This window comes from Microtus ochrogaster, chromosome 5 (assembly GCF_000317375.1).
Source record: "Microtus ochrogaster isolate Prairie Vole_2 chromosome 5, MicOch1.0, whole genome shotgun sequence".
In the NCBI taxonomy this organism is placed as follows: domain Eukaryota; kingdom Metazoa; phylum Chordata; class Mammalia; order Rodentia; family Cricetidae; genus Microtus; species Microtus ochrogaster.
Window position 1 is genome coordinate 91,828,273 of NC_022012.1, and position 13,195 is coordinate 91,841,467.

The 13,195-nt window shown below is 50.8% G+C and overlaps 1 protein-coding gene across 5 annotated transcripts in view; it reads right to left on the bottom strand.

Annotated features, from left to right (window-relative positions):
* Scn10a (sodium voltage-gated channel alpha subunit 10) overlaps positions 1-13,195 on the bottom strand; it is a 97,048-nt gene that overhangs the window by 19,606 nt on the left and 64,247 nt on the right. For 3 of the 5 annotated variants that reach the window (XM_026779226.1, XM_005348098.2, XM_026779224.1), the window contains 6 exons: positions 9,907-10,266; positions 8,112-8,564; positions 6,422-6,562; positions 4,413-4,536; positions 3,035-3,189; positions 154-327 (listed from right to left, as the gene is read on the bottom strand). In XM_026779226.1, the coding sequence (XP_026635027.1) occupies positions 154-327; positions 3,035-3,189; positions 4,413-4,536; positions 6,422-6,562; positions 8,112-8,564; positions 9,907-10,266 (1,407 nt within the window). The remainder of the gene's footprint in view (positions 1-153; positions 328-3,034; positions 3,190-4,412; positions 4,537-6,421; positions 6,563-8,111; positions 8,565-9,906; positions 10,267-13,195) is intronic. The other 2 variants (XM_005348099.2, XM_026779225.1) reach the window with 1 other exon arrangement.

Consider the following 13,195-nt stretch of genomic DNA (forward strand, 5'->3'; position numbering starts at 1 on the left):
ATTCACTGACATGCAAAGTTATCCCGACTTCTAACTCAGTGCTCAAAGCAGCCCCATAGAGACCATTGTCAGAGCCACATCTGTACCAGCTACGGCACCCGTGCATGGTGAGATCCCCAGCTCCACCCCCACGGAATGCCTAGAGTCACTCACATTCACAATGAGGAAGTCCAGCCAGCACCAGGCATTGGTGAAATATCTTTTGAAGCCATAAGCTACCCACTTGAGCAGCATCTCCAACACAAAGATGAAGGTGAACACTCTGTCGGTGTACTCCAGCATAGCCTTCACTCGGGGCTTTTGTTCCAGGTAGTTATCCTCAAAGGCCTGCAGGGAAGAGAGAATGGCCCATAGCAGTGGGGTCCTGACCCACCACAAGGACCAGCCAGCCCTACCCATGGCCTCTGGGGAATAGCCTTAGTAGTCCTCGTGGCCGAGTTTCTTTTCTTTGCTCTGAGGATTAAGTGGACCTTGGAGGATGCACTGTGGGATAGGAACTAACGTCGCAGCACACAGGGACACACAGTCCTGGTGCCCCGCAGGGCTGTTGGGTTGACGTGAGAAAAGGAACCCTGGGTTAGATTTTGGAAGCAAACCAAAGGGATATTCGCAGTGACTTATTTTTAAAAATAAAAGCACAGAAGGATGACCACAGGCAGTCCACGAGAAAGGAAAGAATCAGCAAGAAACTTCTGAAAATGAGTGTTCCATCTCCCAGGTAATCAAGGAAATTCAAGTTAAAAAGAGGTGCCAACTTTTCCTTCCACCAGAGATAAAGATGGCCCCCAGTGTTGGTGTGTCTGCTGGGGATTCACTCTCAGGAATGACTGATAGGACTGAAACAACAGCCCATATTTGGGAGCCAACAGGCTGTCAGGTAGTGAGTCAACCTAGCTTTAAAGACACGCTAAAGACGCTGGGTGCTGTCAGTGTCCACATGATTCTCTGCATGAGGCATCAACACCCAGCTGCTGGTAGCAGTTCTATGGCATGGATCAAACTGAATCCATTTTGGGAAGTGCTTCCTAGGTTAGATCCCCACCTCTGGGACAGTACTAGCCATTGGCGTTGGTCCCCAGTTTGCCTCCATGTGGGGCAACTCTATGGTGCCCCCGGTGGTGAGGGCTCCTGTGCAATCAGCTGAGGCTGGACATCATCTCTCAGCTGCTTTCCCTGACACCCTGCTGTCCTCCTCTGCTTCATCCACAAGTAAGCCCCAACAAACTGCTGGATCAAGAGACATGGCTCCAACCTCTGGATCTCAGACCAAACCTAAGCCAGGTAGGCAATCAAAAATTGCCAACAGTCGGTGTCTCCAACCATTATTCAATAGCTCTGTCTAGTATTCAATATTCTTAGCAATCATTAAATACCTCTGATCATCATTCAACATCTGTAGTAGTCATTCAAAATCTCCAACTGCCATTCAATAACTCTGATAGCCATTCAACGTCTCCGGTGATTATTCCACAGCTCTGAAACCACTCAGAATTTCTGACAGTCATTCATTATTTCTGATTTTCATTTAAAATTTCCAACAAGGAAGATGTGTGGTCCATGTGAGGTGTGTATGTAGGCACCGACTGAGTAAATGAGGGGCACTTTCCTATAATGAAGTATGTTGTGGCTGTTAAATGAGATTGTATGAGCATATTTCCTGAGGAAATTTCTTGAGAAACCTTAGAACACATGCATACATTTATTTTTTAGAATATTTATATATTCTGTGTATAAGAAAGCTGGGAAGAGCCACACCAAAGTGTTTTCAAAGTGAGTTTCTCTTTGAGTGACAGGAAAATGGTGGATTTTTTCCTTTATCTTTTTCTATAATTTCCAAGTTCCTTTTTCTCACTTCACTTTGTCAGATGAAAATCCATGTTGCTTTTTTTTTTTTTAAAGCACTCAAAGCAAAAGCATAAAGAAGACTAAATTTGGTGTCTGTTTGGTCCCATAGGAAAGGAGATAGGGAGCGAGGGAAGCTGCTGGGGGTGGGACTAAGCCAGAACGGCTGCTTCAGGATTTGAGTGCTCCCCTGGGAATGGGAGGTTGGCACTAGACTGTAGAGAGAGAGAGAAGAGAGAAGGGAGCAGCAGCAGGACACAGGGAACGAAGAAGGGCACCTTTTGGGGCAGGCCCATGGGAAGACAGAAGCTGTGAGTGCTGAGGAAGACAGATTAGCTTGGACCCCCGCTGAGTCTCTGACACCAGCATTTTTCCTGTGTCAAAGTATTGGCTAAATGGGAACAGTCAGTCCCTTCCAGTGCCTGTGTCCACTTGGCTTAATTAGACTGGGCACTCATGGGGGAGAGAACCTTTCCCTTGTCTTCAGGGTCCAGCATTTGGCCAGCAGCCTCTGGAGTATTGCAGAGCTCCACAAGTTTCTATTCCCTAAAACCCTGCTGTTCAATGGCTCTCAGCGGCCCGTGTCTGTATCAGCCTGCAGCTTGTTAGAAATGCAAGCTCTCGGGTTCTGTCATCTCGCCTCCAACTGGACCCGTGTTTCCACACACTCTCCAGACGACTAGACTAGAGAAAATGATGCCTGAGAAGACCGTGAGACCGAAGAATCAGCAGGCACGTGGTTTGCTAAGAAGGGGAAGATGAACTTGGTCTTCTGAAAAAGCCAGTGTTTGGAAGACCAGGGGGTAGAAAGCTAAGGGTTTGGGGATCCTTTATGGGTAAAGTTAGGTACTGCTGCTTTCTAGCTGGTCACAATGGGAGAGTCCTCCAACCATCTGAGTCTTAGTTTTCCATCTATAAAGTGGAAGGCATGCAATCATTGCTGAAAAAGCTTGTATCCAGGTTTAGAATGCTATGGTACTGAATACCTCCCATGTGGTGTACTGGGGAAAGCTTTCCCACCATCTGTGGCCTGGGGATTTTCTGCGCAAGTCTTGGGGGCAGCCCCACCAAGGCAGCTCTAAGGTCTTTAGATGAAAGCCCAACCCAGCTGGAGGCCACTAAACCGGTGTCCGGTTTCCCTTACCAGCGCCCAGCTGGAGGCCACTGAGCCCGGGACCCCTGTTTCCCTTACCAGCGCTCCACTGCTGAGCAGGATCATGAAGATGATGAAACTCTCGAACCAGCTGTGCTCCACGATGCGGTAGCAGGTCTTCCGCAACTGCCAGCCCGTGGCCCACGGAAACTTACTGGTATTCACTTTGCAGCAGGGGCAGTGCCGAGTGCAGCCTGGAGGGAGAGGTGGTGGACAGGGTCCTAGTTAGCTCCAACTGTCAATTCGACACATCAGTCGCCCTATGGGTATGTCTGTATTGTCATGACTGCTAATTGATGCTGGAGGGCTCCGCACACTGTGGGCAGCACCATCCTCTAGGCAGCCGGTCCTGGACTCTGTAAGAAAGCTAGCTAAGAGTGAACCTGTGGGCAAGCACACACAGCATGCTTCACGTTCCTGCTTGAGTTCCCTGCTCTGACTTCTCTCAAGGGTGACGGTGACTTAGAAGCCAAATAAATCCTTTCCTTCCCTCAGTTGCTTTTAGTCATGGTGTGTGATCATAGTACTGGAGGGGAACTGGACTATATCGTGAGGGATAGTCCAGCAGGAAGGATGACAGCGTTCTGGCCTGCTGGGAAAGCCCATTACGCTCCATTGGGGAAGACTCCTTTCCTGGAGTGGTCCCTCCCCTTCAGTCTAGCTCATTAGGTGCTCCTCCCATGCTGGCCTTACCATTCAGATGCTTTCCCAAGGCTTCTTCCTTTTTATAAATGAACCTGGTGGTCCCCATCCTTGTGCCCACACAATCCTTCGAAGACTGACAGTGAGTCCTGAATCTGATGGCACCTGGGAGGCTACAGCCCTACCCAGACCTGGAGAGCCACATGTCTGGGGCAGGGTCTGGGTCCAGCTTAACCCGGTTCAAATGGAAGCAGGGACTCAATGAAACGTGGTTCCCCATAATTCCTACTTATTTAAAGTTACTGAGGCCACAACTACCTTCGTGGTAGGAAGTATTTGTGTATTCGTCTGTCATGTGAGTGTCTATGGAGACTGTAGTGTGCCTCGCTTTTGTAAATGCCAAGGGGGGGAGTGAATCAGCACAGGCCCCACTTTTCAGAACGACACCAAAGATGTAACAGAGCAGACACCCCGTGGCCCTCCCTCCTGTGGTTCTTCACATCTCCAACCAGTTCAGAGTGATACCCTTTCAAACTCAAGAGAGCTGGTACACAAGGTGTACCCAAGGGGGAGGAGGGTGGACGGTACACCGAGTCTGTCTTTGCGGCATAGACAGTACTTGTGTCTGGCACAGGTGCCTCAGGCCTGGAGCGAGCCTGTTTGTTTGGTTCCCCTGGATACTGGTTCATGGTTCTGCTCACACAGGCGCTGAGGTGAGAGCTGGGGCGGGACTCTAAACCTGATCAACGCAAACAGAGGTCCATGCTCCTTATACCTTCTGTGAAGCAGTCATCTGGCTGATCCAGCTCGTCTGCCAGCTCAGGGATCTTCCTGAGGATTTCCTCTGGATCCGGGCAGTCCACTGTGCTGCCCTCAGAAGAGCTTGTATCGTCCTCTCCCTGTGGGGCAGAGGCTCAGGGCAGTGAAGGTGGCTCTTTGAGGAACCTGGGACACCTGTCCCTGGCAAGGTTAGCCCCCTCAGGGCCCAGGCTCTGCTGTCAACCTCCTTGGCTTGGGACTCAGCAGAAAGGCCGGGACACGGATGCTCCGTGTGGAGCCCTGTGGCTTAGCTGGGGCCTGATGGAGAGCTGGCAATGGCCCGAGACGCTGTAATTACACCCATAAAGATGCTCAGCTTTCAATGCACTTGAATATTTAATCGGGGAGCTGTGTTGTGGGGCCCTGCTGTCCTCCCAGCGGCACTGGCCTGTAATGTCTCCAGACGAATTCAATTAGGAGGCAGAGCAGCTCTCGTGTTAGTGAACCTGATCACTTGGCTAATGGAGCCAAATGGGAGGGTGGGTCCCTATCTGTCACCGATAGCCCCTCCCTGCCTGGCCAGGGTTATGGCCAAGAAAACAAAAACAAAATTCAAACATACACCCAGAAGTTATGTGCGAAAGCACAGAGGAGGGAAAGCTAGCCAGGTGGTCCATAGATCAATTTAGAAAGGGCATGATACCCACAGGCAGAATGTGACAACCCTCAGCCACCAGGGACTAAACGGCTTGTGTCCAGGGCCCCCAAACCCCATCGCAGCCCATGCCCTTCTTATCTTAGTCTGCTGTGGTCAGCCTTGCCTGGGCTCAAAGCCAGTCGCTGACATTCCTCACGCCGAAGGGCTCGATAAGTGCGTGTGTGGGTGAATTGTGTTTGCCTTATCTTGGCCCGGTCCAGTGGCTGTCACACAGCTGCACTTGGGGGTGAGGTGTGAAGTTAAAGTCTTGAGTTCCCTACAGTGGCAGTGAAAACTCTAAAGTTCTGGTGCTTGTGTGTGTGTGTGTGTGACCGTGTGTGGAGGCGCATGAGCACTGACATGCCTGCTTGCGGGAAAGCCCGAGGCTCAAGTCAGCCATCTTCCTCAGCCGCTCCCTCCTTCTTTCTAGGCAGGATCTCCCACTGAACGTGGAGTTCGCTGACTTGCCTAGACTGGAGGACCACCAAACACCAGGGATCCTCCTGCCCCTCCCCCTGCACAACACTGAGATTATAGGAGTGGACTAGCGTGCCCAGCTCTTTACCTGGGGGCTGTGGATACAGAGTCAGGTTCTCTGCATGTCCACCAAGTGCAGTACCAGCTAAACCATCTTCCTCGCCTGAGACACCGCCTCTTCACAGGTAGCTCTCTCCACAAGCCTTTCCCCCAGGCTTTGTAGGTGACTCCGTGGTTTATTTTTACCTCCTCCTGCATCCCACGGCTGAGTGTCCTCCCTGCTTGGTTTCTGTGAGGCTGTCAGCTTACCACGCACCTGGAGACAGCCTCCCTCCACCCCAGGCTGTTTTAGGCTAGAGAGAATGATGTGGACAAAGGAAAGAGGGAGCGCCCCCCAGGAAGACTCTCTCGCCCAGGAAACACCTCGACTCTGGCTGTTGTCTCCGAAAGATTACTTGACTCTCTTTGTTCGCTGCCTTTGTTCCTTCCTTTCTCCTGGCTGTCATTTTCTGGGCACTTACTCCATTTCAGACAAGAACTGAACGTTTGATGAGCAGTATCTCATTTAAGCTTCCAAATAACCTTACCAAATAGGCACTGCCATGCAGTTCTATAGAACGAAAATGCAGAGGTTTAAGGGGCAGGAGCTGGCTCTGGGTCCTGCAGCCTGGGGAGCCACACTCTCTCGTCCCATCCTTACAGCTGGGGTGAGGTTCAGCTGCATAGCATCACGTGTGATTAACCAGAGGCTGGAGGAGGAGGCCCTGTGGTTGGGATGCACCTCTGGTCCTGCCCCCATCCTCCAAGAGTATCCATTCTGTCGAGTCTCTCCAGGGAGCGCACATACCTACCTCAGCAGGGACCTGAGGGGTGCTGTCACCCTTCCATCTGTCACCCAGGTACGGAGCCAGGTCCTCCGAGGACATCCCAGAGCCTGGGCTCTTAGGCACTTCAAGGCCTTCGTGCCTTTGTTCTTCCGGCAGCTGTGCCTGCTGGCGAGAGAGGGTCCATCTGGGTAACTGAGTTAATTTCCATTGCTCATTTCCGAATCTGAAGAGCTTTGGCAGCTGACAGGCCTCCAGAGCTGAGGCCCTCACACAAGCACCTCACACGCATGTGTACATGTGTGTGAAGTAAGCATGGGGGTGTATGTAACCTCCTGGCTCCATCTGCATCTGTATGACCTTAGGAAATATATCTAATTTTTCTGATCTTTTTTGTTCCTTCTGTAAAATCAAGAAGGTGAGATTCACTTCATTTCGTTCTTTTGATCACTAAATATATTAATACTTTTTAAAAGTACATTGTAGGAGATTTGGTTCCACAATAACAGCCACGGCCCTCAGTACCTTGCCAGAAGTCAAGCTGGTCACGAACTAAGGTCATCTGAGCACGCTCACCCCAAGGACTCCAAACTAACTGAACATGCGCTTGAGTGGCAGACAACCATCAGAGAGTTCATGTCCCTCACTCCCGGGAGGTGACACTGTGGCCTCGGCTGTCACTCAGACAAAGGAATCTAGAAAATGATAGTTGATAGCAGCAGCTGCGGGGGAGGAAGGCGATGGGAGAGCTGTGGACACCAGGCATAGCTCTAGTGGCCTGGCCAGCAGCGCTGTGTGTCCCTGGGGATGCTCGGGGGACCCCTGTACCCCTCGTGGAACACAATGGATGCCCCGGGTCACTGAGGTACCAGCTTATGGCACTAGGACCCCGTGCATTATCAGAAGGCGTCAGGGTGCCTTAAAGTCTTTGGTTCTGAACATTTCCTCCCGACATCTCTTGTCTGGAAGAACTCTGTAAAGGTGTCAGAACAGCCAGGAGGAGGAGCTGAGCTGAGCCTGTGTTCTGATGACACCTGGTTCTGCGGCATACCCGTAGCCACTCATGGAAGAGCCCAGGTTGCTGGAGCGAGGGCAGCATATGTGAAAGACTTGTAACGGCAAGCGCCTTGGAGGGGTCTGGGCTCACCTGCCCCTGCCCCCATTTGTCTTCCTAAGGATGCTGAAGCATTCTCCTCGCTGAGGTGAAGTAATGCCTCCTCTGGAATGCAGGGCATGGTTTCAGTTTCTGTTTGGCAGGGTTGCCTAAGCCTGGGTTGCCAGGAGCTCAGCGTACTGCCACCCTCATGTTGGAGAGCCTCTCAGAGGGTTAATCTTCCTTGTTTACTTGGCTGGATTTCGAATCACCATGGAAACACACCTATAGGTGTGTCTTTGAGAAGGGAAGCCCTACCCTGAATGTGGGCAGTATCCCTGCAGACTGGGGTCTGGGCTGAATAAAGAAGGGACACTAGCCTTCATCTCTGTTCCCCAGCTGTGACCCAATGTGACTATGTCATCCATCCATGATGGAGCAGACCTTCAGACCAGGCGACAAAATGAGTTCTTCTTCTCCCTTTAAGCTGCTTCTATCAGATATGTTGTCACAGTGATGGGAAAAGTGACTAACAGTCACTAACATTTCTCTTCTGCCTAGGGTCTCTCTCTGCCAAGGCTCCGCCCACTTCCTGCGGCTGTCTGCCCACTGAGGAACACTTACCTCTCCTTTGGGGCTCTCTTCCTTCCAAGAGCTCTGAGAATTCTGTTCAATGTCTTCCTCAAGCTCCTCGAGATCAGATTCTCCCTCGGCAATGGGGACTGAGACCCACACATTAGCATCGGTGATGAAGTCCCTGTGGTCTTCCTTGGGGCCGTTGAGAGCTGGCTTTGCTGGGCTCCCCACTGCATTGTTGACGGCATCAGCAGCAATGTGGTTCTCAGCTTTGTAGTTGTTGAGGGAGGGTTTTACCCCGAGCTGGGGCTCCACCTTTGGCCAGCGGAGCCGGCAGTGACTCCTGAAGTAACTGGAAATGGCCTGACTGGACCGATGGCCAAATGCCTGAATCCTGGCCAATGCTACCTGCAAGTTGTTGACCTCCCCATCATCCTCCGGGGCTGTGAGATTGTCAGCACTGAAGGAGTTCAGCAGCAAGGCGATGAAAAGGTTGAGCACCTAAGGGAAGGTGTGGAAGGGGAGGCACATCCATCACTTTGCATTGGAAGCCAAGAAAGAGAGAGACGGATTCTGGTCCTTGGTCTTACTCCTATTCAGTGTTGCTAGCTAGCATGGAAGATAGTGTCACCGCATTCAGGTGGCTCTTCCCTCCTCAGTCAAACCTCTCTGGAAATGCCTGCATGGGCACACCTAGAGGTGTGTCCTAGGTGGCTTCTACCAAGTCATAATCAATACGGGCCACCACCGAGGCTCTCCAGCACCTCACTGGCAGAGTCTTGATCACTCAGGCCTCCTCTGCCCTGGGCTGTCCCTGCTCACCTGGAAGACTCACGTCTTCGCAGAATGCATGCCCTGGGTACCATGAGGAGAGTTTGGCGATATCTTGGGAACCCTGCCTTGTGAGGACAAGGATTCCTCGCCACAGTAGGGGGCCGTGCTGCTGATGGCAAAGAAGCAACCAGAAGGTGGTGCGTTAGGTGGTCTGCCACGAAGAACTAGCAGAAGGCATGTGTGTCCCCAGGGAGCAGGGTGGGAAACAGACAAGTGTGAACGTGTCTCAGCTGAGCTTTCTCAAACCTTTAAGACAGAGGCAAACTGACTGACTTCTAGAGCACAAGGTTCTGCTCTTAGACCATACCTCCCTCCCAGAGCCCGAGGCTGCGCACAGACACTCACTCACAGGTAGAGGGGGTGGAGATGGGGTGGAGAAGGAGGGCTGGGACTAATTGGTTCTCCCGAGGGACATTCCCTAAACTTGAGAGCAGATTCAAACAGTGTGACCATTCAGACCCAAGCGGAGAGCCCTTTACGCTCCTTCGAGCACTGCAGACCAGGGGAAAACTTCCTTTCCATGATGAAAAGCCATGTCTTTCACCCCCTGTAATTTAATTCTGCCCGTCCACCCATGAATAAGCATTGCTTTCTTGGTTTAAAGCAAATTAGGTACTAAGAAAGCCACTCTTCCGTCCGGAGTCACTCAGCTGGAAAATGCTGGAGGGGGGTTTTCCTCCTCATCTACAGGCTTGTCCCCGGAAAGCCAGGTATGTCCCAGTGTGTGTCCTGCATGACTCTGATGAGTCTGAAGGCCCTCCAATCATTCCAGAGTGTTTGCATGTCTGTATGTGTGAGGGTGTGCCTGTGGATGTCTGAGGACAACGCCTGCGACCATCCCTTAGAAGGAATATGCCTTGATTTTGTGTCAGAGTCTTCCACTTGCAAAATAAGTAATAACCCACTAAGTAGGCGAGGCAGGCTGGTCAGCAAGTCCCAGGGATCCGCCCATCTCTGCCTCCCCAACACTGTGGGGGTGTCACTCAGCCTTTGTGGGGTCCCTACTCACCACCAGGTTGCCCAGCACCATCACAGTCAAGAACAGGATGAGGCAGATGGATTTCTCGCCGACTTCCATGCAGACCCACATGTTCTCAATCCACTCCCCGCACAGGATCCGGAAGATGACGAGGAAGGAATGGAAGAAGTCACACATGTGCCAGCGAAGCTTCTCGTCCTTCCTCAGAGCGACACCGTCTTTCCGGCACCCGTAGTACTCCCCGAGAAGCTGCTTTCCGACCAGGGCGAAGATGAAGACGATGATGGCCAGGATGAAGGTCAGGTTGCCCAGCGCCCCCACCGAGTTGCCGATGATCTTGATGAGCATGTTCAGGGTGGGCCAGGACTTGGCCAGCTTGAAGACCCGCAGCTGTGGAAAAGCAGACACTGTCTCGTCCTGGTTGCTCTTCTCGGCACCTTCTAACTGAAGTCCTGACTATAAACCAAGCTTGTGGTACAAGCATCAGGTCATCGTACAAGTTTGGGGAGCTCTCCGGGGGCTGCTTTCAAAGGCTTTCCTTTTATAAGTTACTCAGCTATGATCATCCTCCAGTCCTCCCTAAGTTGAATGTGCTCCTCTGATCTAAGTGGCTCACATTGGAGAGGTCAGTCTGTCATCTCTAGTCTGTCTCATAGCCACAGACTGGACTCTTCCTGGACACGAGCCTGCTGTCTATCTTGGTTTAGCTCTGACTGGGACTCACGGTGAGAACAACCTCACTCTTGACCCAAAGAGGAGCTAGCCTCCCTCACTTAGGGCACAGTCCACTGCCTCAGACACGCATTGGTTAACCATCTGTTGTGTCTTGGGATAGCTGACAGCCTCTGTTGTCCCCCAGCTCCGAAACACTTAAGTATGGTTTCATGGATCCAGAATTCACACATTCGTTGGATCGACCAATCATCCTCCTTCTCTTACTGAAGTCCAGTTATGCTTGGCATGGTCCTGAACTGGTTTGGGGGTGTGTGGAGAAAGGGGGGTGGGCTCCTTCTTCTATGGAATTAGCGGTTAGGGACTGAGATAGGATGAAGACTTAAACTCTTCATGGCAGGGCATGGGATCACAGCTTCGACGGTAAAGTGCTCGCCATAGAAGAGTAAGGAACTCAGTTCAGTCCCCAACACCCAAATAAAAACTGGTGCAATACTGGGTGGTAGCAGTGCACACCTTTAATCCCAGTGCTCGGAAGGCAGAGGCAGGTGGATCTCTGAGTTCAAGGCCAGCCTGGTCTACAGAGTGAGCTCCAGGACTGTCTCTATAACTACTGAGAAACCCTATCTGGAAAAAAAACCCACAAAAAACCAAACAAACAAAAACAGCTGGGTGCAGAGGTGAGCACCTCTAGTCCCAGCACCTGAGAGACAGACAGGAGGGTTCCTGTGGTTTGCTGGCCAGCCAGCCTAGCTGAACTGGTGAACTCAAAATTCAGCTGGATAAAAGAGTAACGTAGATCCATTAGACTCATAGGTGAGTGCCTTGCTCAGCCATCAACATAGAAGCTTCCTCCGGCAGCAGATGGGAACAATATAGAGAGAAGCTTCCTCCACAGGCAGACGTTATTCACAGAGTGACAGACCTTGGGACACTCAGTCTCTATCAAATTCCTCCCCTTGAGCTCAGGGAACCCTGTGTAAGAGGAGGCAGAAAGAGTGTAAGAGCCAGAGGAGACTCTCTAATTCATTGTGTTTAAAGTTCATATGAACTCACAGAGACTGGGCGGCCTCTACAGGGGCCTGCACGGGTCTGCACCAGGTCCTCTGTGCGTATTGTTAGAGTTCTCATGGGGTTCCTGTGTAAGAGAACAAGTGGGTCTCTGATTCTTGTGCCTTCTCTTGGGCCCTTTTCCTTCTGTTTGTTTGTCTTGTTCAACTCCAATGTGATAGTTTTTGTTTTACTTTATATTTTATTTTGTTATGTTTCATTACTATACCTTAGAAGCCTGTTTGTTTTCTAACGAGAGACAGAAAAGGAGTGGATCTGGATGGGAAGGAAAGTGGGGAGAAACTGGGAAGGGTAGAGAGGCAAAATTGTAATCAGGATATATTACATGAGATAAAATTCATTTTCGATAAAAGAAAAAAAAGCAGTAGTGTGGATAGTGATTGAGGCAGGCACGTGATGTTGACCTCTGACATTCACGAACACATATATGTATAGTTGCCCCCACAGGAACATATAGACATGAACACACACACACACACATGCGCACATGCACACACACGTACAGAGAGTCTTATGTATAGATCTAAATAGACCGAGGTCTACAACAGAGCAAAAGTACTGTGCACAAAGATGCACAAACATTTGAAAATCCATTCATGTGATCCCCTAGTTCTCCAGCAAGAAATACACAGGCTCCGCTGTCAGCAATCAGTCAACGTGTGTGCACAGAGCACCTACTAGGAGACACACTCAGGCTCAGGCGCCAGGATGGGGTGCTGAACAGAAAGTATGGCAGCCATCCCATCACCCACACGCAAGACAAACCCTGAGATGGTAGGTGCTATGTCCACACCGTGTCCATCGGCTTGTCTGTGGAAGGAGTAGCCCTGCTCATGGTAGGCCTGCTCTGAAATGGACTGTCCTCCCAGTGGACACGGAGATTAGAGGAGCAGCCCTGGGAAGAAGCAGTGATAGACACAAGAGAAGATGGAGTGGCAGTCATTCGGTGGAGCCCTTTGCGGAGGCGACAGGGAACCCCGACTTCCCAAACAGAAGTCTTCATTCTTAGTAAGTTCTGGACAAATGGAAATGGACAGGGAAGATAAGGTCCCGACACTGGATAGCAGCCACCCACCACACTGCAGAGCCTTGGGGACAGCGAGGGACACGGGGAGGTGTTTATTGGCACCTGAGCAAAGATATCAGGTATCACACTCTAGTCAGAATAACTATGAACGAAAGAGAAATGGCAGGCAGGAGAGATGGCGCAGTGGTTGCAGAAGACCAGGGCTTGGCTCCCAGCACCCCTGCTGAATGGCTCACAGCTGCCTGCATCTCCACTTCCATAGATGATGCCCACTTCTGGACTCCAGGGAGATTGCACTGACATGTACACACACACACACACACACACACACACGCACACACACACATCTATCTATCTATCTATCTATCTATCTATCTATCTATCTATCTATTATCTATCAATTATCTATCTATCTATTTATCTATCTATCATCTATCTATCTATCACCTATCTATTTATCATCTATCTATCACCTATTTATCATCTATCTACCTATTATCTATCAATCACCTATCTATATATCATCTATCTATCTATCTATCTATCTAT